We start from the raw sequence: 23,797 nt of genomic DNA, 5'->3' as shown, positions 1-23,797 counted from the left end.
ATACTTCCGTCCTTACTGATTACACTACCCAAGTATTTAAACACATTCACATTTTCCATTTCCTCCTCATCCAACCTTACTATACATTCACTGACTTCACTTCTCTTGAAGACCATAACTTTACTCTTTCCTAGATTCACCTATAGATTCCGTTTCTTACACACTCTCCCAAACTCATTCACCAATGCCTTGCAGTTCCCCTTCGTCTTCACTTAACAACACAGTATCATCTGCAAACAACAGTACAGGGAATTTTCGAACACTGCCCTCTCTCACTAGGGCCGCACCATCTACTGCCATACCTTTTATCTCTTTTAAGACCCCATCCTTATACAGACTGAACAACCATGGAGACATGACACATCCCTGTTTCAATCCAACCTTCAAACAGAAAAATTCACTGAGTTCACTATCCACACGCACTGCAGCCTTAGCACCCTCATACATACTCTTCATGTCATTCAACAACTTCCCATCTACTCCATATATTCTTAATACTTTCCACAATTCTTGTCTATCCACTCTGTCATATGCTTTCTCCAAATCCATGAAGGCCGCATACAACTTCTTTCCCTTCTATAGAAACTTTTCCATTAAAGATCTAAGAATGAATATCTGATCTACGCAACCTCTTCCCTTCCTAAAACCTCCCTGTTCTTCTCCAACTAATTCCTCTGTTATTCCCCTAACTCTGTCAGTAAGTACCCTACTATATACTTTTCCTATTACACTAAGAAGACAAATGTCCCTATGATTACCACCTACTTCTTTATTCCCTTTTCCTTGTACAGGGGAATAATTTTACCTGACTTCCAATCCTCCGGGACACTACCTTCCTCCCAGGCCAATCTGTACATCTTCCACATCCATTCTATCACTGTCTCTCCCACATGCTTCAGCATTTCACCACACACTCCAACAATTCCTGGGGCTTTCCCCATTTTAACTTTCTTCATTGCATCCACAGCTTCCATCCTACTGATTTCTTCCTCTCTTCTCATATTCCTCCTTCTCCCAGCCATTCCCCAGCCACTTAAGGGGGTATCACACAGTACCTGAAATCATTGTTTGCCAACAGAACACGTTCCTGGTTTGCTGGAGCCTGGCACAAACTCTATCACACATGTTCCTCGAACGCCACCGACAGTCAGCAAAAACGTAAACAAAGCACACTGTAGTCTGTCCCACCATCTCACATGAGTCACATGTATCAGATGCAACATGGTTATTCTTGAATTTGCTGAGGAGAGAGTGATTGCTGCATTGGCTCTTGCAGTGGTGGCACTTGAGGAGGAGAATGAAGCGACGGTGGCCAAAACCACAAGAAGGCGGCTATGGAGCCGAGAATGGTTGATGAGAAGAGAGGAGGGAATAGCCTTATTTTTTCAATGAGGGCAGTTTCAGCGGCCATTTTCCATACTATCTGCCCAGATGCCATCATATCTGCAGTGCTGAAGGAAGAACGAGATAAATATAATATTCCTTAACCCAGCGTGGTGTGCTGTGTCCGCTCCCCAATGTAAACAACTTATTTCACCCATGCATGATATAAAAGGTTATTTATGCTTTCATAATGAATAATATATATAATGAAATGTAATAGGAACTCTAGGAGGGAATTATAACTTTAAAAAAATTTACAAAATACGCAGTATAGCCTTCAAGTTCTCCATTCAGCTCGCTCTGCTATCAGAGAAAACCTCTTGTTCCTGATTCCGTGGGCAGGAATGGGTTTGGATGAAATTCAGTTTTGCCAACAAATATATATATATATATATGTGTGTGTGTGTGTGTGTGTGTGTGTGTGTGTGTGATATACTCGTATATTATGAATATCAGTATATTAATACTGTACATTATTTTGTTGCGTAGACAACATTTTCTGCCTTGCACGACGTCACGACACAATAATGATCACACCTGATTCCAACCTTCTGCCCCATCTCATTTCTGACATTACCTATCCTCACAGATCTGACCTGACCTGACGGTCTGACCAGACCTGAATTCACAGTTTCCCTCAGGAACCCTTCTTCTGTGGCATATGGTTTGCTAAGGGTGGGGGGATCATTTGACCCTTTGACCCCCTCCCTCTGGCTACGCTTGTGTTCTCTTGTATGATATCTACATTGTTTTTACATCTTAGAGCCGATGGCGCATTTTAAATTTTGTTCTTGCTGTCTCCATGAGATACTAATCAGCTTTGAAGAAAGTTTTCGTGCTGGAGAGTTTAGAAGTAGCCTTCATCTACCCCTTCAGTGCGAGAGTTATAGAATAAAATCGTCTAGAGGTTGCAAGAATATATAATTAAAAGACGTTACCAGACTGAAGGGGTTAATATAAGGATAGTATACATCAGTAATACTCTTTCTACTCATTCTTGGCTTAAAATTCCCATCTCTCCATCTTAAATGCTGAGTTGCAACAACAGATTAACATGATACTAATCACGAAAAGGCGCTACTGAAAGTAGGCTACATAGACCCATAGAACTGTCCTTTTCCTACAATGAGGTACTTGAATTAAGCTGCGAAAATTTGGCCCAAGTTAGAGTAAAATGGATATAACTTTACACTGCCTAAATCACTCCCTGATCAGAGCCAGGTGAGGGGTTGCTGGGCCGTGCTGGTGCCCTGGCCAGCGTGGCAGGTCACCGCCTCTACCGCACCGCCCTCATCACCATGCGACCCGACCTCAAGCGCAACCCAGACGCCGCCATCACCACCGATATGTTGGTGAGACAGGGCGGTGTGGAGCAGAGGGGGAGGGGTGATAAGGGGTGGTGTGATGTGATCTAGTGTAGTGTGTAGAGATGTAGTGTGGTGTGTGTAGAATGGCTTAGTGTGTGGTTGTGCGGTTAGGTAAGTGTGGCGGTGAGTTGAGTGGTGGTGTGGTGTTTGGAGGTGTAGTTGTATAGTTTGTGGTTATGTAGTGAGGGATGTGTGCTGGTGTGGTGTGTGCTGATGTACTAGTGTGGTGGTGTGAGGTGTGTAAGGTAGTGTTCTGCGGTAAGGGATGTATGGTGGTTTGGTATTATTTGGTGTAGGTCGATGGTGTCTGGTGACGTTATGTGGTGAGGCTGTGTGGTGGTATGGTGTTGTGGTGAGACTGTGTGATGATAAGGTGTTGTGGTTTGTTGTGTGGCGAGAGCGGATAGTGTGTAGTAAGGAAGGGTGGTGTGCGTGGTATGGGAGGGTGCTGTGTAGAACACATGAAAACTGTTGTGGATGTGGAAGTATATTTGAGTGTGTTTGTAGGAATAAGGGCCGTTTTATTGTAACCTCATGAGGTTTACTGTACATGCACCTGTTCCTAATAAATTTACTCCTGCATCTGGTACAGTATCTTAATGTATTATTGTATATTATACATGGAATCTATGTCGATATAAAAAGTAAATATAAACAGCATACAAGAAAATAAGGTTGTCCCACAGGTAACCTATGCTCGGAGTAAAGCTGCAGGGTGGTACCAAGAGGTGGTGAGGGAGACCAGGCCAGGGGAGAAGCGTAGTGTGCTGATCATCCTGGCTCGCTGGCCCATCACTGCATTCAGCTTCCAGCCCTCCGACCTCTCCATGCAGACCCTCATTCAAAGAGCCAAGGCCAATTCAGCAACAGCCGGAATGGCCATGTTCATACAGTCCAACACTGATGCCATCAAGATCACCATTCAGCGACTACAACCAACCGTGGAGCAATCAGTGGAGCGAATCAGATCAACAGTTAAGGATGTTATGGACCGCCTCGTGTTCCTACCCCGGCCAAGAGGTGACTCACTCATTGTCCTTGCAAAGAGGCTATCAGCGCCTGTTGAGATCATCTTGCAAACTGTGAATCCAATGCTGCAGGAGGTTTCATCGCATGCCACAGCCCGGCTCAGTGAGAGCTGGGAGAAGGGGCAGTCATGGGCGATGAGCAGAGGGCGGTGGGCGGCGGAGGAAGGACTGGTGTGGGGCGGGGTGGGCCTGGCTCTCATGCGGCTCACACCATCCATTGCACTCAAAGGCATCGAAGGCATCAGGGTGCGTTGATTGGATGGTTGTAGTGTGTGTGTGTGTGTGTGTTGCCATAAATATCTCAATACAGTGTGGAAACACTGGAGAATTATGATGTCATTTTCTGTAAGTAGTACTGTTGTGGGTATCAGTAGCATAATAAGAGGAAATATGAAGGTGAGTATGAGGGTGGGAGGGAATTTGAAAGGTCACCTTCAGCACGATGTTGCTGTGTTTTAGCTGATTCTTGCTTCCTACAGTGTAATTGTCTTCTTTTTGCGAATGCCCTCTCGTACAGGTGTTAAAAACTATCTCATTAACCCTATCTGTATGACAACGTAATATTTTAGATTATTCTTGCTACCTCCAGACGATGGAAAAACTGTCTTGAGCTTCGGACGACTAAACAAAAGTTTATTGTCTGTCTCAGCTCCTTCATTCGTGCCATATCTAGACGATTTTATTCAGCTAAAGGGAGATTTTTCTCACTGAAATGGATACGAATACCCGGAGAGCTCAGATCTCGAGATGTTTCACCGAAGCGAGTAATGTTGTAATGTTGCCATATGTTATCCAGGGCCAATTAGATCAATCTTCCCAGAAATTTGAGGTTTCCCAGTTGTGAGTAAAATCGACGGCTTTGGTCAGAGTACGGTAATTGAGATAGCTTTTTAATGCACAGACTTCGAGAGGCTTTCCAGTTGCGAATAAAATTATCTGGCGTTAGCCACCGTAATACTGACGTAGTTTCTTCATTAATCCCTTAACTACTCGAGATCATTCCTAAGCTGAATGAAATCGTCAGGAAAGGAAAAAAAAAGTCACGTCCCCGGTCTGAACAGGTTGATAACCAGCAGTACAAACCGATAGTCTTACAGTGTGACTGGCATGGGAGATTTTGCAACACTTCCTAAAAGACCTATTCCGCATATTACATCTCAGTATCCTCTTATAGTTTTGATGCAAGGTATGCGGATAATGACGCAATATAAACATAAAAAAAACGTTAAGGTGTAGACTAATATACAAAACTCATCGGTAAAAAAACATGAACTAAAAACCCTTCTGTACCACTTGAGTACGTATTCACATATTATGTTGTGTAGACTTTCTAGGACCACTTCCTTTGCGATTCATTACACCAGCGCTTCCGAAATGAAAGCAGGTGTTATGTTGTGTTCAGCGTGTGTGTGTGTGTGTGTGTGTGTGTGTGTGTGTGTGTGTGTGTGTGTGTGTGTGTGTGTGTGTGTGAGAGAGAGAGAGAGAGAGAGAGAGAGAGAGAGAGAGAGAGAGAGACCACATAAGTTTTTCTCCAGTTTTACCCAGTTTGGTGCGGGGGTTGAGGGACTGCCAAAGATTTTTTTTTTTTTTTAGAACGACAGATCACAGGCTACAAAGTTGACCTCCCAAGCTCAACTTTTTTTTTTTTTTTTAAACCAAACTTGGCGGAAGGGATGAGAGCAATGAAAAACTGAAGAGGTGCAGCTTTGTACACTCAGTCAAAAGTAAAGGTCACAGAGCAAGGTCAAAGTTCAAACTTTGGGTCTGTGTGAAGAAAATAACAAAAATAGTTATGATCTTATCCGGACCAAACTCGGTGGAAATGTTAAGTACCAGCCAAGAGACTTTTTTTTTTTTTTTTTTTTTTTTAAAAATTAAAGATCAAGGTCACATGACAAGATCAGCTTAAGCAGTTTCTACCTGACCTACACCCAGCTTTGTAGAAGAGTTTAGGGTAAGTCAAGGAAAAATTAATTCAATTTGGGAACAAAGCTCAATGTCACAGGGAAGGGCAAAAAATCAAAAGTCACTGGACAAAGTCAACTCAAACAGTTTTGACTTGATGTGTACCAAACTTCATGGAAGTGCTAAGGATCAGGCAAGAATGAAATTATCGATTTGAGAGCAATTGGTACAACTTAAAGATCACAGAGCAAAGTCAAATTATTAGGCCCTTTAACCAGTTGGTGGGCGCGGACGTTTCACTGTGGTTGCTCCCTCTTGTTTTGTATATAACGCTTCAATATTATGATGCAGAAATAAAACTCAAGAGATTATTAACGTGCCATATGCAGAGACAAACTGATATGTTGGAGGATCTATAGGGAGTCTCCATAGCCGAACAGAGTACGACTCTTGTAATATGGGCCTAATCTTCCTTCCTGTTGCTGTTGGTCAGGTGTCGACTAGCGAGGTAGTGAAGCGGTGGGTAGTGGAGGCAGCTGTGGCCAGGGGGACGCTGCCCTCAGCTGCACACAACTCGATGGTGCCAAGGACCAGCCAGAGTGTGACAGAGGTACAGGGGTCCAAAGGGTAGGCTTCTGGAACTGCAGGTGGCGTAGGAAGCTCCGTAGCCCCTCTTCCTTAGTGGTTGATTTTGCACATTATACCTTAGAGTTCTTGTGTATGTTATTTATGCCTTTTTAATGGTAACATATATTGTGATGTCACACAAGAGGGAAATGACGCACCATATGCAGAATTAAAAAGTAATGAAGATGTGCAATGGCTCCTCCTTACACAGCAGCGAGAAAACGACCCACAATGCAAGGTGGCTGGGACTAAAGGTGCGAAGGTTATAAATTTGGAATGGGACCACTGAGCTCTATATTATGGAGGGGATATCTCTGCAGCGAGCGTGTGACTTTGGCTGCCACATTGAAACACCCGCATTCGTCGCCTCCACCATGGTAATGCAATTGGAACACTAGTCTTAACTTGCTGTATTTGTTTCACTGTTGCTTACATAAGCTGAACAGTGGGCCATGGCACTATATTTTAGCTGCGCAGTGGACTATGGCACTATATTTTCCGAATTCATCGGCTGATTTCAAAAGGCGCGGGCGTAGTGCATAATCATCATCAATGCCGCCCTGGGCCCCTGGCGACGAGCACACAAACTACGCGGCGCTACCCATGAGAAAGCCACTTCATACTATAGAGCTCAGTGGGTGGGACTCTCAAACATGGTTACTTACAGTCGATTCCCTGTCGTAACCGTAATTTGTTTCGCAGGAAGAACAACGAAAGGAGAGTGAGAAGCGTTCCCTTTTCTCTCAAACAAACACCAAATCTTGAGTTACGATAGGAAACTTACAGTAGGCTGTAACTCTTCTAAAGAGAACAAGGAAAGAACAGTGCAGAAGTTTTCCAAGTCTATTCCTTCCTGCAAAAACAGATCTAACTTACGAGAGGCAATCATTTCAGAATCCCATCTGCAGATTGTAAAATGTTTGAGTGTGTTTTGTAGAGAAAGGTAACGAAGATGCCAGCGGTGAAGATACAATATGTAAATTAAGATGAAGCCATCAAAGAGGTAGGCATGCTGGAATCAAGTAAGTTTGGTGATTCAGAGAATTATGAAGACGTGACGTAGAAAAAAAGGGGCATAGATGAAAGTTAAGAACTTAGAGAGAGAGAGAGAGAGAGAGAGAGAGAGAGAGAGAGAAACGATATAAAGATGGAGAAAGAGATAATAAGGAAGTAGGTATAAGAGAAGAACATGGATAAGGCAACTATAGGTGACAAGAGGCAGTAGGCAAGAGTGAAAAGATAAGTGAGCATGATGATAAAGACAGGAGAAATTTTGAAAGCAAAGTGCAGGCTTGTAGAGATACTACTTAGATTAAAATCTGGTAAGGATAAGTAACACAGAGACTGACTTCATTGACAAACTTAGGATCAACTCCGCGTCGTAACTAAGATTTGTTTTCGTAGGAAGAACAAGGAGAATGTAAATGGCCTTCCAGTGTCTCTTGTTCTCCCTGCGAATGCAAGTACTAGTTGACAGAAAAAATATACCTTGGGCTGTTTTGTTTTGAGGGAATGAAAAATAAAGAGAATACAGAAATTTTCCCATTTCTTCAGTTTTTCCAGCAAGTAACAAACCTAAGTTACGACAGGGAATCAATAGTAAATATATTCGAGAATCCCATTTCTAGGTCGTATTCACGTTTGTTTGGTAGACTTCGCATCAACTCCCCTCCACCTCGACTTATTTACCAAAACAGATTCATTGCCTCTTTTGAGTTGCTGCTGCACATTATATCTACATTAAGGAGATACAGATGACATACAATGGACTACTGAAGTGTACATGGTGGCCTGTAAATAACGCTCTATTAGAAACTCACTTGGCAGTATCTTATGTGTTGTGAGGACGGCTCAGTCTGATGATGTGGGCACAGGTGTGATAATGGGAGTACGAAACCAGCAAATGACGCAAGTTAGACACTGATAATACTGACGGACCCGTCCCCACAACAAACGAGAAGTAGCCCAGCAGAGTGGAAGAACATCGTTATATATGGGCCGCTCTGTATAATAAACAAAGTAAACCGCTGAAGAAGAGGTGCCACAACATCACCTTTAGCAGCGCAAATATGAACCACTTCCGACGCCTCACCATGCTTGCAAGGACTCGTATTTCCCCTGGCTTTGTAAACTTCGTAATGCCTCTTCTTCAGCGATATGTTTTACTTATGGCTCCTTACTAAAGACATATGTTACTGATGAAAAGCATTATAGTCTGTCTCCATCTGGCAGAAGTGGATTACTCTCACACCCTGAATATTATAAGTCATGGTAGCATGATACAGAATGAGCTTTAAATGAGTCTCTTTGGTTCCTAGTCCGATTTGACTTGCAACTGACCATCAACTGAGCCGAAAAAGGGTTAGAAATCTTTGTTAGATAAGAAATAAACTATATCAGCATGTATCTTATTATCGCAAAGAACCGGACTGATATATATATGTATATATATATATATATATATATATATATATATATATATATATATATATATATGGTGATGATGATGATGATGATGATAAGGAAAAAAAAGTATGCAGATATTACAAAAACAACAGCACATACACAGGCTCTACGAAAATGCATATACCAACGAGATTATGGAACAATGATGTACTCGTACGCAGGATTACGAGACAGGACCTGCATTCTTAACCCGTACAAAAAAAAAAAAAAAAAAAAAAAAAAAAAAAAAAAAAAACCCCCGGTGACAGGTAGATCTATGTCCTGCAGCACTGAGAAGTCGTTGCAAGCAACTGAAGCAAAATGGAAGATAATAACCTATCTCGCTAACTTCAGACATTTCTCCTCTACGCTTACAACACTGATTTAGTGATGGGGGAGGCAAGCGAGTCCTTACAGGCTCACAGCCGCTCTGCTCTCTCAGTAACCTTCTAACATTTCAGAGGTCGAATGGCACCAACCTGACTCGATTCAACCTACTTTCTGGCTTTAGTGATTACTTTTATTATTGCCAGGGGTCTAATATTGATGTATTAAGCCCATTTACCCACACAAAAAATCCAAACTCGGTTCACATGCTCACAGACGCTCTGCGCTCTCCGTAACCTTGAAGATATCATAGGTAGAGTGGCACCAACCTGACTTGATTCATCCAACTTTCTGGCTTTATAATTATTACTTTTATTAGTGCCAGGGATCTTATATTGATGTATTAAGCCCATTTAGCCAGAAAAAAGAAAATCCAAAATCGGTTCACAAGCTTACAGCTGCTCTGCTCTCTCAGTAACCTCGATGATTTCAGAGGTAGAGTGACACCAACCTGGCTCAATTCAACCAACCATCTGGCTTTAATGATTACTTTTATTAGTGCCAGGGATCTTATATTGATGTATTAAGCCCACTGAGCCAGAAAAAAATGGCCGGCGTAGGTGGGTAGCCTATCATTTTTTTTTTTTTTTCCAGCGTGGTACGGGTTGATCCAGTTGTTGTCAACAGTATGATGCTTTAAAAACAGTTACTGTACCTGTTTCTGTTTATTTCCACGAGACAACGACTGACATACTTAAAATACTTTACTTCTAACCACAATCTATTTTTAGCTTTTGAATCAACTAATGCTCACCTTGCATTACTTTGATGTGTGTAGAGTCAATTTCTTTTGATACCACTTCACATGAAATATGAAACTTCAGAAGAAAAAAGTAAAAACTGTGAAATGATGTTTCTCTCCATTCCTCTATTTTAAAAAATTAACCTTTTCAGTGCAGCGCCGTCCTTTTATATTTCATTCTTGTCATCTCCTACTGACTTCACTCAGTTCAGAAGAAACTTTCAGACTTGTCATGGTAAATACAGCCTTTATTGAATCACTAACCTTTTCTCTGTAAGGACGCTCCCAAGCTGAATAAAATCATCTGGTAGCAACTAGAACAAGATGGCATCTTTGAGTTGAAAGGGTTAAAAGAAGCCAATTATTATTTCCCTCAAAAGAAAAATATACAATATATTTAAAAAAAATTATAGGCTGTATTCTAGGTAACATAGGAGGCTTCGTTGCACTCCTTCCTTGGCAATTTATTGTGCGTATTACAACCATTCTCCTATGTGTTATTTCTGTTGTTTTATTCTCGACATAAATTGCATCAGTAATAATATACAAGATGTTATCAAGGTGTAGTGTGCAGAACAGATCGCTAAGGAAGAGGTGTTATGAAACCTCCAAGGCCACTTTCTCAGAATACCTCAATATCAAACCCCTCCATCGAATAAATCTTGGGTCCTGTCTAAAATGCCCGCCGAGACCGCCACAGGACCGCCCACCTCACCACCCCCCACACCACCGCCGAGCCGCCACCCCACCACCACCCCAGGAGGACACACAGGTGAGGCTAGTGACCTCGGGCAAGAGGGTCATCGGGACATCCCGGCCCTGAGCCCCTATTCCCCGCAAGTGCCCCAACCCCAGGCGTTCAGACAACCTGAACTACTGTGCGGGCGGGGTAGTGACCGTCAGACCAGGGGTGGGACTGAAAAGAGGTCAGTCCCAAGTAACACCGTCTTGACGGTCTTGCTACACCCTCTAGGGCAGGAAGAGACCCAAGGGCAGGAAGAGGCCCAAGGCTACGGCCTTAAAAGAGAAATAGAGACAGGCTACGGCCTGACAAAGTGTGTAAAGGGGAAGGTGACCCCAGGCTCCGGCCTTAACACGCTGAGGAGAGAGAGTTGCCTGTGTGCATCCCTCTCCAGTTGTACTTTGGCTACGGCCAGAATACGGTCCAGGGTAGAGAGACCCTGCTACCGTACGTGTAGCGCTACCCAATTACGGAAGCGGCGACTCGGGGCCGGCGTCTCACAGGAGCAGACGGGTGATCCCGTTTCTCCGTTAGTCGATTCCCGTACGGGCAGACACTCAGCTACGACTGGGGCACGTACCAGGGTGGAGAATTCCCTGACGGTAGGATCTGTCCGTATTGGAGAGAGTGCGGCTCACTCCGGCTTGTTCCCTACTGCGGGAGGAACACCACGCTGACGGCCGCTTGCCTCGGCGAAAGGGCGACCCCGATCACCCTACTGGTGTCCCTCGCACGCCGGACAAGTTCACGGCACCAGCCAAAGTCCATACTAGGGGAAGTGGAGCCCCACCTCAGCCCAATGAACACACTCAGGGAACCACGAAAAGCGTGAGTCTCCCTCAAGCCTCTTTCCCTCCGGGGAGCCCTTTGTCGCCATCCAGGCTTCTTGGCCAAGCGGAGGCGTTAGAGTGGTGGCAAGGCCCGATTGCGGAGTTACCGCCCACACCCGGACGCTCCTTAGCACTGTTGGAGCCCTACAGGAGTTGCTGCCGCAGCCCAGCCCTGACGGCGCCTCTCCCCCTGAGCACCTGCAGACCCCGGACGCCCAGGCCTTCCACCACGGTCCCCGACAACGGCGACCTAGGCTCTCTCACGCCCCGGCAGAAGAAGAAGCAGGCCCGAATCCTCCGCCTGTTCGGTCCTAGTCCCGAGGGCCCCCGATCAGGTCGAGGCCCCAGACTACGAGGCCTCCCTGCACCCCACCAGTGCGGCCCTAGGAAGGAGCCGCCCCTCAGGTCGAGGCCCTAAACAAGGGAGCCTCCCTGACAGTAAGTACTAGTGACCAACTACCCAAGAAACACGGGTAGAACAGTGATAGTGACAGTGACCCCTAATACAGTGACAGTGATCCAATGCACAGTGGCAGTGACAAATAAAAGTTATGTTAAACAGTGATATCAGAGTAAGTCGTGCTTGAACATTAAACAGTTCAGTTCCCCCTCTCAGAAAGGAAGCGGGGAGTTTTCTGTGAAGTCGACGGAAGGTGTGTGAGCGAGCCGAAAGGCTAGTGAAGTGCTCCCCTGCGACTAGGTGACGGTGTCGGATGTCGCCACACGCACCCTACCTTTATTATAGTATCATATCCCCCACAGACTCCCGATTACAGTGAATATAAGTGAAACTCCCCCGTTTATTATTATCCACCAGTGACACGACAAATGTTCTCGATTGACCATCGCAGTGAAGTGATATCTCTCCTCAATAACAGTAACCCATATCCCTGACTGCCCTGTGCCCTGTGCAAAAGTAGATTGGATCCAATTATAAGTGTATTATTGTATCTCTGTGTTATTGTGTATCAAATATTGTGTATGTAGCACTGTAAGGGATAGAATTTAAGCAATAGATGTGATTCGGTGTACTGTCTCTTTTTATGCCCTGTTCCTTTGTTAGTGCATTACATCCGGTCTAGCCAAAGGACCCCGTCCCAGTGCTCGTGTTTTTACGACGAGAAGTCGCCTTAAAAACACAGCATTACACTGGTGGCAAGCGGTGGTCCTAGATCCGAGTAACGCACGGAGGAACGCGAAAGGGAACTTACAATGGCAGCTAAACCGCACATCCAATTGCCGAGGTTCAACCCGGACCAGTGTGACATAGACATATATTTGGACATGGTCAAACCCCTCCTAGACATAGGGTTTGACTCTGACAGAGAAAAGATCGCTGTCACTCTACCTAACTTGGGTAAAATAATCAATAGTGTTGCACCAAAAGTCGTCCCAGAACTGTCATGGGACCAATTCTCACAAATAGTGAGACAGGCTTTCACGCCATCAATAGGCCGAGTTGTCGCTCTTTCTCAACTCGACGCCCTCACCTACGACGGAAACCTGGATGACACATTCACCCGGGCTAGGTGCCTCGTCAGCGCCACCTATCCCGAGGCACCACCCAATGCCCGGGATATCCATACATTCAATGCACTGTTGAGAATCCTCCCCAGCATAGTCAGGAAGCATTTCTCAATCTGCAACCCGTCAGGGGACATGGAAAATGACCTACAACTCGTCCGACGTCTGCTCGCCGCCCGCCCCACACCACAGCCACTCCACGCGGTGACACGTTTTCCTACAAGGCAACAACCCCCTTCCAAACCTAAACTGCCGCCACATCAGCCAGCTACTGAGCCGCCCACAGTCCCTAGAGCTTACCCCCAAAAGAAGCGCTCAAACCCGAGGGAACATGGAAACCTCATCACCATTAACCCCTGGGAATTCACGGCTTGCAGCCGCACCTGCCCTCTACACGACATTAGGGAACAGCTCAAAGCTAGCAGGCGCAGAGGTTTTCAACAAGGGCGCAAGAAAGTATCCTCCTTAGACGACGACGCCCAGGAAGACGACACACCAACACACACCCTCTCGGGAACAGACGACGACGACCAAGAGGACACCACTCCACAGCAAATGGATTTTTAGGCCCGCCCCCGCACCTCCCCACGGTGGCGGGGGCCACCTCACACAACTACAGACCCCCTGTTTACGACAAAATCTGGCTAAACGGGGTCAAGGCACGTCTGCTAGTGGATACGGGAGCAGCCAGATCGTGCCTCTACTCCCACTTCTACTCCCGCCACATGGGTACATTCGGCCCCCTCTTCCCCACCTCAGCCAACCTCGTCGACGCAGGGGACGGCCCCCTCCCTATCCGTGGGGAAACACGGGCCCTTCAGACCCACACCCATCAACAAATATCCACTAGCCACCCATTCATCATATTCGACTCAACATGCAGTCAATATGATGGATATTTAGGGCTGGACCTCCTCCAGAAATTACATGCCACCATTGACTGCCATCAACGCCGCCTCCACTTCAATCCAGCCCACCACAACCAACCAGCAGTCAAGACTAAGGAAGAAAAAAAGAAACAAAAACAACAACGAAGACACACCAAAAACCCACACCCACGCACACTACCATCAGACACTCACCTGTCCCATACCACTGAGACACCTACACCCAACCCAGCCCCTCACACCACTAGACTCCCATCACCACCACCCACCACTCATCATCTACATCCCTCCCCATCTTTTCCAGCCACTGTCGCCTCCTCTATCACCATTCCACCACATCATGAAGCTTGGGTAAAACTTAACAAACCTTCCCATACCTCCGTTCTCTTCTCACCCTCCATCCCCACCGGACCACTCTCCTCCTGTCTAGTAAGCCCTACCTTCCTTCCCCCACATGCCCAAGAAATCCGTGTCGCCAACCTCGCTACCACACCACTAACCTTACCAAGAGGACTCATCATCGGCGACACTGAAGAAGCCGAACCATGCCAAACACCGCCCCCAGACCCGCCCACCCTACCCACCCTACCATCACACCTATCCCCAGCCCAAACCAACAGCCTCCGACAACTCCTCCTAGATTTCCAAGATTTATTCTCCTCAGGCCCGACCGACCTTGGCCATACCACCTATCTCAGTCATGAGATACACACAACAGGACCTCCAATTCGCCAACCATCACGACGGAAAAATCCTAAGCAACGAGAGGAAGAAGACCGGCAGGTCCAGGACATGCTAGATGCCGGTGTGATCTCCAACTCTACTAGCCCATGGTCCTCTCCGGTGGTACTCGTTAGAAAAAAGGACGGGACAATGCGCTTTTGCGTTGATTACCACCGAGTAAATGATGTCACAGTCAAAGACGCCACTCCCCTGCCACGTATCGACGACTCCCTAGACTCCTTACATGGCTCAACATGGTTCTCCACCTTGGATCTACAGTCGGGGTACTGGCAAGTCCCTGTGCATCCCGACGACAAACACAAAACCGCCTTCTCCACATCCAACGGCAAACATTACGAGTTCAATGTCCTCCCTTTCGGACTCTGCAACGCTCCTGCCACATTCTCCCGTTTAATGGAGTCAGTCCTTAGCGGTCTAACCTGGGAGACTTGCTTAGCATATCTCGACGACATCATTGTTTTCAGTCGTACATGGGCCGACCACCTTCACCGCCTCAAGCAAGTGTTCCACCGCATACGCCAAGCAGGACTTAAACTGAAACCTACGAAATGTGTGTTAGTAGAGAGATCAGTTTCCTTCTTAGGGCATCTAATTAATGCAGAGGGCATCTCACCAGACCCAGAGAAACTTCGAGCCATCGCAGACATCCCACTCCCCCGTGTCGTGCACGAAGTCAGAGCATTTCTGGGGTTGACATCACATTACAGGCGATTCGTCAAAGGATTCGCTGACATCGCAAAACCCCTCCACGAACTAACAAAAAAGGGCGAACCCTTTCTATGGACGGAGACAAGACAAACAGCCTTCACCACCCTCAAAGCAAAACTAACCACCTCGCCAGTAGTCGCGTTCCCAGACTACAATCTTCCCTTCCGCCTCTACACCGATGTGTCCCTCATCGCCATAGGAGCTGTCCTTGCCCAGGTACAAAATGGCAAGGAACACATCATCGCCTGTGCCAGTCACACCCTTAACACGGCAGAGCGGAACTACGCGGCCACAAAACGTGAGTGCCTAGGGATCATCTGGTCCCTCGAGTACTTCAAATCCTACATCTCGGGCACCCACGTAGTAGTCATCACCGATCATCAATCCTTACAATGGCTACGACAGTCAAATACAAATAACGCCCAACTAATACGCTGGCGGGAAACCCTCGAAGAATACGACTTCGAAATTGCATACCGACCAGGCAAGCTGCACACCAACGCTGATGCCCTATCCCGCCTCCCAATCAACACCATCAAAGAAGAACCCAACCTGGTTAAAATGTGGTTTGACAAACAACGCCCCACTTGGATTCCACAGACCACATTTAACAAACTCCACCCGCATGGCGAACATCTTTTTGACCCAAACGGACACATTGTCCTCAGCCCAGCCACGGCCCACGACACCATGCTCCACCTCCATGCCCACAATGGCATCCACCTAGGAACTAAAAAGCTACTGCAAATATTCAACGATATGTACTGGACTCCCAACCCATCTACCATCACAAAGAAGATCATACAATCATGCTGAGCATGTGCACTTGGCAAAGATATCACCCGAACACCAGGCCCTACAGGAAAAGTCACAGCACAAAAACAGTGGCATCTTCTCTCCCTAGACGTCGTTGGCCCCCTCACACCAAAGTCCGGCTATAAGTACATAATTACCTTCGTGGATGTGTACTCTAAATTCATCTTCGCCTGCCCAGCCAAGGACCACACAGCACCGTCAATCGCCGACGCCCTCACCCGACATGTTTTCCCTTATTTCAGGATTCCCCAGGCCATCCATTCGGACAATGCCCCTGAATTTACGGGGAAAATATGGGAAGAACTGGCAAACATCTTTGGATACAGCATCTCCCACTCATCTCCCTACTGGCCCCAAGGCAACAGCGCATGCGAAAGAAGCCACCGCTCCCTGATGAACCAAGTCCGCATGCGCATTACGCAAACAGGAAATGAAGACTGGCCTGCACACGTTAAGATCGTGCAATGGGGGTTAAACACGTGCCCAAGGGAAGATGGAATAACCCCGCACGAGAGAGTGTTCGGGGAACCACCCCTACTCCTACCCCTCCGCCACCACCTACAACCGCCCACTCCACCCTCCAGCACCGACCCTCTCCACCACCTCAAACGCCGCCTCCACCACCTACACTCAAAGCAGGACCTAGCACCTGACACAACCCACTCCAACCCATACATACCTGGCCAATCTGTCGTGGTTGCAAATCTCCCTACCCCACCTAAGACCGCCCCCCGATTCAATGGACCTTACAAAATCGTGCGGGTGCCTAATGCTTATCAAGTCATCGTGGATCAACAAGGGCAACACCGCACATACAGAAACCGCCACGTGCGTCCCTTCAACCCACCCGACACCGCCCACCCCCGCACTAAGCCTACCTCCACCCAGGCCCGCACACCTGGCCGCCCTGACCTTCCTCAACTTCACCCCCCAAACACCTACTACTACTCCTTCTCCCCCCCCTCCTCACACTCTCCGCCTACCAGCTCTCCACCAAGCACACCATCACCGCAACCACCTCCCACCACCCCTACTTCGCAACCAGACACTCACCCACTAAACACCCATCCATCCCCCAATCCACCCCACCCAGGCCACCCTCGCCACCACAACCGCCCACCTCCCCCGAGAATCACCCCAACCCCATACCCACCACCGACCTCCCACATGACCACTCCCATTATACACGTCACACCGCACCACCACCCATCCACCCACCTCACCACCGTACACCCTCACCGCCTCCACGCAATCAACCAGCCTCACCACCCACACCCACCATAACCACGACCACCACCAGATCGGGACGACTCTCACGCCCACCCACGAGATACACCCCGACACCCCCACCCAACACCCACTTATCCCAGAATCCACCATCACCACCCTCCCCCAATACCTCCCCCATAATCCTACCCCTCCACCAAGCACGTTGGAACTTTCCTAACTCCCAATTCCCCAAAGTACAACGCTCCTCCCACCACATTAGCCCAAATAAAAGCACCACCCTCCCATCACCCTCCAGCATTCAAATCTCATCTCCCCACCAGGCACCATTCCCCGAGATGAAGATAACCAGGGTTCGATGGCAACCTCACAACCACCCGCCAACCAGAATCAGAGGCACCCACCACCTGCTACGCCTCCTACGCCGGACCAGCCAGCCGTCCTCCCTCCACTTCACGCTCTGCCCCCACCAGGAGCCCAACCAATCCACCACACACTGGATCAACTTCACCCAACACCTGACCCCGGCCTACCAGACAGCCACCTCCACTACCTACCACCTCCAGTCACGGGGCCGTGACTTCAACGATGCGGAGGGTGGTAAAATGCCCGCCGAGACCGCCACAGGACCTCCCACCTCACCACCCCCCACACCACCGCTGAGCCGCCATCCCACCACCACCCCAGGAGGACACACAGGTGAGGCTAGTGACCTCGGGCAAGAGGGTCATCGGGACATCCCGGCCCTGAGCCCCTATTCCCCGCAAGTGCCCCAACCCCAGGCGTTCAGACAACCTGAACTACTGTGCGGGCGGGGTAGTGACCGTCAGACCAGGGGTGGGACTGAAAAGAGGTCAGTCCCAAGTAACACCGTCTTGACGGTCTTGCTACACCCTCTAGGGCAGGAAGAGACCCAAGGGCAGGAAGAGGCCCAAGGCTACGGCCTTAAAAGAGAAATAGAGACAGGCTACGGCCTGACAAAGTGTGTAAAGGGGAAGGTGACCCCAGGCTCCGGCCTTAACACGCTGAGGAGAGAGAGTTGCCTGTGTGCATCCCTCTCCAGCTGTACTTTGGCTACGGCCAGAATACGGTCCAGGGTAGAGAGACCCTGCTACCGTACGTGTAGCGCTACCCAATTACGGAAGCGGTGACTCGGGGCCGGCGTCTCACAGGAGCAGACGGGTGATCCCGTTTCTCCGTTAGTCGATTCCCGTACGGGCAGACACTCAGCTACGACTGGGGCACGTACCAGGGTGGAGAATTCCCTGACGGTAGGATCTGTCCGTATTGGAGAGAGTGCGGCTCACTCCGGCTTGTTCCCTACTGCGGGAGGAACACCACGCTGACGGCCGCTTGCCTCGGCGAAAGGGAGACCCCGATCACCCTACTGGTGTCCCTTGCACACCGGACAAGTTCACGGCACCAGACAAAGTCCATACTAGGGGAAGTGGAGCCCCACCTCAGCCCAATGAACACACTCAGGGAACCACGAAGAGCGTGAGTCTCCCTCAAGCCTCTTTCCCTCCGGGGAGCCCTTCGTCGCCATCCAGGCTTCTTGGCCAAGCGGAGGCGTTAGAGTGGTGGCAAGGCCCAATTGCGGAGTTACCGCCCACACCTGGACGCTCCTTAGCACTGTTGGAACCCTACAGGAGTCGCTGCCGCAGCCCAGCCCTGACAGCGCCTCTCCCCCTGAGCACCTGCAGACCCCGGACGCCCAGGCCTTCCATCACGGTCCCCGACAACGGCGACCTAGGCTCTCTCACGCCCCGGCAGAAGAAGAAGCAGGCCCAAATCCTCCGCCTGTTCGGTCCTAGTCCCGAGGGCCCCCGATCAGGTCGAGGCCCCAGACTACGAGGCCTCCCTGCACCCCACCAGTGCGGCCCTAGGAAGGAGCCGCCCCTCAGGTCAAGGCCCTAAACAAGGGAGCCTCCCTGACAGTAAGTACTAGTGACCCAACTACCCAAGAAACACGGGTAGAACAGTGATAGTGACAGTGACCCCTAATACAGTGACAGTGATCCAATGCACAGTGGCAGTGACAAATAAAAGTTATGTTAAACAGTGATATCAGAGTAAGTCGTGCCTGAACATTAAACAGTTCAGTTCCCCCTCTCAGAAAGGAAGCGGGGAGTTTTCTGTGGAGTCGAAGGTAGGTGTGTGAGCGAGCCGAAAGGCTAGTGAAGTGCTCCCCTGCGACTAGGTGACGGTGTCGGATGTCGCCACACGCACCCTACCTTTATTATAGTATCATATCCCCCACAGACTCCCGATTACAGTGAATATAAGTGAAACTCCCCCGTTTATTATTATCCACCAGTGACACGACAAATGTTCTCGATTGACCATCGCAGTGAAGTGATATCTCTCCTCAATAACAGTAACCCATATCCCTGACTGCCCTGTGCCCTGTGCAAAAGTAGATTGGATCCAATTATAAGTGTATTATTGTATCTCTGTGTTATTGTGTATCAAATATTGTGTATGTAGCACTGTAAGGGATAGAATTTAAGCAATAGATGTGATTCGGTGTACTGTCTCTTTTTATGCCCTGTTCCTTTGTTAGTGCATTACATCCGGTCTAGCCAAAGGACCCCGTCCCAGTGCTCGTGTTTTTACGACGAGAAGTCGCCTTAAAAACACAGCATTACACTGTCTTTGCCTATTGTGTATCTGCTTTAGGCTGTTACAGTATGCTGTTTCTTTTAGAAACTGAATCAAATGGACTGGCGGTGTTGAAAACCTGTAAAGTGCGCTTTGTGATACTGTGAAGTACGAGTGAACGCCATGCTATCTGTTTCCCTCTGATACAAAATTATAGGCGGAATCTCCGATATTTAATTGCTAGAGCTGATGGCAAAAAACAGTGTATTGCGACGGAAAATATTTTTAAATTAGATTTCGTAAATGCGGTGTTCACTGATTACAGCCGAACACTCCCTTGAAAAACTCAAGATTCCAAGGGGTTCCTATGCATTTATGAGGGTGATTTTAGTCGGTAACAAAATTCACTGAAGGAAAGTATGACATGCAGAAAAATTTTCAACTCTACTTCACATAAGAATAAAGCTATTAGCTGCTGCTTATCGTGACGGTCGAGTCGGGACGGGTTGGGCTGGGTCACCTATTTCCAAACTTAACTGAGAGTAAACATTGCTCGCTCGTAAAAAAAAAAAAAAAAAAAAAAAAAAAAAATGCTCATAGTGAAGTAGCGTCTAAACAATTTTATACTCACGTACTCACTGGCTGTCCCAGTATGTGTACCGATTCTCTCTCTCTCTCATATATATATATATATATATATATATATATACAGACAGAAAAGTTTAAAAAAAAAAAGGAAGGTTTGTATATGTACTGCCTTAATTTGCCTCTTCACTGCTAGAGATTCCCCCTAAATTCAACAGACTTGTCCAGTGACAGGCACCTTGAAATGAACGAATTCAGAATATGGCCCTCTATTCATTTTATGCACAAGGATCCAGTTTTGTAGACTCTTAACCGTGTGTTATTTCTTTTCTGCATAAAAATATGAAATGGACCACAGATCACAGGATTCAAGGGGTTAACCTTTCATTGACCTAGGAAGATATGACAGACAGTGAAGGATGAGAACCTGCAGCACTGTCACCACTACCACCATAACCAGTCCTGTCACCAATAAACGGTTGCACCATCACTGCTGACACTATTGGGCTGTTCTCTGTGACACTGCCTGGTCTTGGATCAAAGTGGCGAGGCAGGCGTCTGACCAGCACAACGTGCACTGGTCGTCCTAGGTGCGACAGGTGTAGTGGGATGCAAGGCAGCCGATATCCTCATCATCAGGGTCCCAGATATACTGACCCTCAGGGCAAGAGATTCTGCGCGTCTCTCTCTTTAGATGAGCCTGCTTTTCAGAACACTGTAGGATATGTTGTAGGCATTCCGAGCAGGCCTGATGTTGCAATACAACGGCATGTGCTCTGCTGCATCATGAGGCTTGTTGGTGCGGTTGCTGGAGAACTGTTGTGTGGTTATGGTGGTTGGCTAGTGGGGTGAGGTGGTTCACTGAAGGACATTGTGGATACTGTTTCCCTAGCTGGTGTGGGCAGTCTGGATGAAGCGGCCCTTTCTTAGTCCCATTCACGACCAGAATCCACTTCTTCACCTCAGCATCACCTGGGCCTATTGTGTATCCGAAGGACCCACTTGCCCAGTAGCCGCTCACCCCACATGTGAGTAGTGAAAAAGGGTCACGCATCGATGCCGGAGGATTAGTGTAGGGGTCGTTGGTGTAGAAGTGTGGATGTGGTGCCAACTGGGGAAATAAGTTCAGTCTCCAAGTCACCTCGCCGGTCAGCTGACAGTGTTACAATCCTCTGAACATGCTCTAGGAAGTTAACTTTGAGGGAGTCCACCACAAGCACTAAATGACACAGAACTCCACTGTCAAATCGCTGTATTAGAATATGGAGCCATGACTTTAAAATTGTCCTGAATGGGCACGCTGGTCCAGTTCCGGGCCAGTCTCACCATTTCATACGAGTTCATCAAATCATATCCAAATTTGTGTGAGTACAGGCGGTCAACTCCGTTTCTTTGGCAGTTTGGGGAGTAAAGGTTCCCTGGACTAGCAGTCCTGCCCACAATATGCTGCATGTCATGCCAGGTCAGATCTGGTTCACTTGAAGAGCAAGTGCACAGATGGCAGCAACCAGTGATGCAGACCCAAATGTGCCAGTTAGGGAACTGGTGCAAGAGTGGTTGATGTTGGTGGTCACAAGTTAACGCTCCTCTACAAGAGCTGAAGGTTGCGGCCAGGACTGAGCTACACATCTCAGCATACCACGGGACTTGGCCATTCTCAGTAACGGAGACAGTGAGGGTTGAGATCGAGGTGGCATAGCCATCACAGCCATCACAGTTGCAGCTATCACTGCTACGACCTCAATTACCTGCTGCCCACACAAATATTGGCCCTTTCCCACTTCAGCCATTGCTGATGCCATTACGCATGGCCCTGGTAACCAGTGGTCCTAGGCAATCAACTGTACTGCCATCATCATCAGGTCCCCACAAGACAGTGTAGATGTCGATGTGATGATAGCTGAGGGAAAGTGCCCGGGCTTCTACTGTATCTGTCACATCTCCATCCAACACTCTCGTGCCTCCAATGAATGCTTTGCTGGCTACTCCAAGTCCACATACAGAGTTGTTGGCTGCTGCTCCAACCACGCCAGCACACCGAGTTCCATGCCAATTACTGTTTACCAAATCATATCAAGGTGTGGCGTCGGCGCCATATGAAGTCACATGAGGCTTTCGGATCATGGTTTTTAATGATGTCCAGGTGATCTCTTTCCAGTCCATCACCCAAGGTATTGAAAACCACCCCCTTACCCGTCACTTCTTCCTTACAGACCAATTGCAAATTCATATCATCTGGACCAGTGGGATTGAGGTACCACATCTGAGGCCAGAGAGGGTCGCTGAAGCTTAGAGAGGGTGGTGTTGGTGACTGCTGAAAGACTGTGTCCCGCCTCACTCTCCGCCTTACCACCTGCTGGTGCACCCACTACACAATCGGCTCAGACAGGAGGTCCTTGGGAAGTATTCACAATCATTATTAACCACCTTACTCCCGTGACATATTTCATATTTTACTACTGTTACAGGTAACGACCACTTAACTGGGTCATGTCCAAATAAGCCTGGAGTTACAACCACTATTACTACTACTACTACTGCTGCTATTTACTAACATTAGACGATTCTGTTAAATTTTGGAGATGTTCGGACTGGAAGAGACAGACATTGCTTTCATTAACCCATTCACTACAAGAGGTCTGTCCTATGGTAAATAAAATCTTCTGATAGCAAGACTAAAATAAGAAATACGTCAGTGGACTGATCGTACTTAACTAATTTTTGCAGTTAGCTAGCCTCTAAAGCAGTTCAGAAGCGTCAGCGGTAATTTAGCTGTGGTGTTATTTTATTATTTTGTTCCAGTATGGTCAAGGAGTGTTTGGCACCTGTATGCGTGAAGGTGAAATAGTTAACAAACAGATTTATACACAGACTAACTCCTTGAATACGGTGACGAGATCTTTTGTTTATTACTGCCAAACAATTTTATTCAGCTTAAAAGAAAGTTTTCATACTGGAGAGATCTGATATAATCTGCCTTGACTTCATCGGTGGGACCAGTGACATGGCCAGACAGGTGGGTGGGGTGGGAATGACCAACCCTTACATATATCTGGCCACTCCAAAATTTATGGAGGCATATCCTTGGAGTTCTCACACCCATAATTAAAATCATAGCTCTGGTCCAGTAGCCTTTCTAAAGTTGAATAAAACTGCCAAGAGGGAGCAAGAATAAGCTAAATAATACATCGCTGGAATCAAAGCGTTAGGTAAAAGGGGGTTTACAATATAGCACATGGTAGACAGAGA

General features: G+C 47.6%; 1 protein-coding gene and 1 pseudogene across 1 annotated transcript in view; one reads left to right on the top strand and one right to left on the bottom strand.

Annotated features, from left to right (window-relative positions):
• The window catches only part of LOC145404974 (perilipin-5-like), an 82,187-nt gene extending 60,849 nt beyond the window's left edge, over positions 1-21,338 (top strand). Inside the window, exons 6-9 of the mRNA XM_080276477.1 lie at positions 2,599-2,735; positions 3,437-4,024; positions 6,177-6,293; positions 21,282-21,338. Of these exons, the coding sequence (XP_080132603.1) occupies positions 2,599-2,735; positions 3,437-4,024; positions 6,177-6,293; positions 21,282-21,338 (899 nt within the window). The remainder of the gene's footprint in view (positions 1-2,598; positions 2,736-3,436; positions 4,025-6,176; positions 6,294-21,281) is intronic.
• Positions 21,339-21,516: 178 nt separating this feature from the next.
• LOC145404973 (furin-like protease 1) lies at positions 21,517-22,931 on the bottom strand (annotated as a pseudogene).
• Positions 22,932-23,797: the final 866 nt, after the last annotated feature.

This window comes from Coenobita brevimanus, chromosome 65 (assembly GCF_032717465.1).
Source record: "Coenobita brevimanus isolate Jiangsu-jjx chromosome 65, ASM3271746v2, whole genome shotgun sequence".
NCBI lineage: Eukaryota > Metazoa > Arthropoda > Malacostraca > Decapoda > Coenobitidae > Coenobita > Coenobita brevimanus.
The sequence above is the reverse complement of the archived record's forward strand: the minus strand, read 5'-3'. Positions and strand labels throughout refer to the sequence as shown.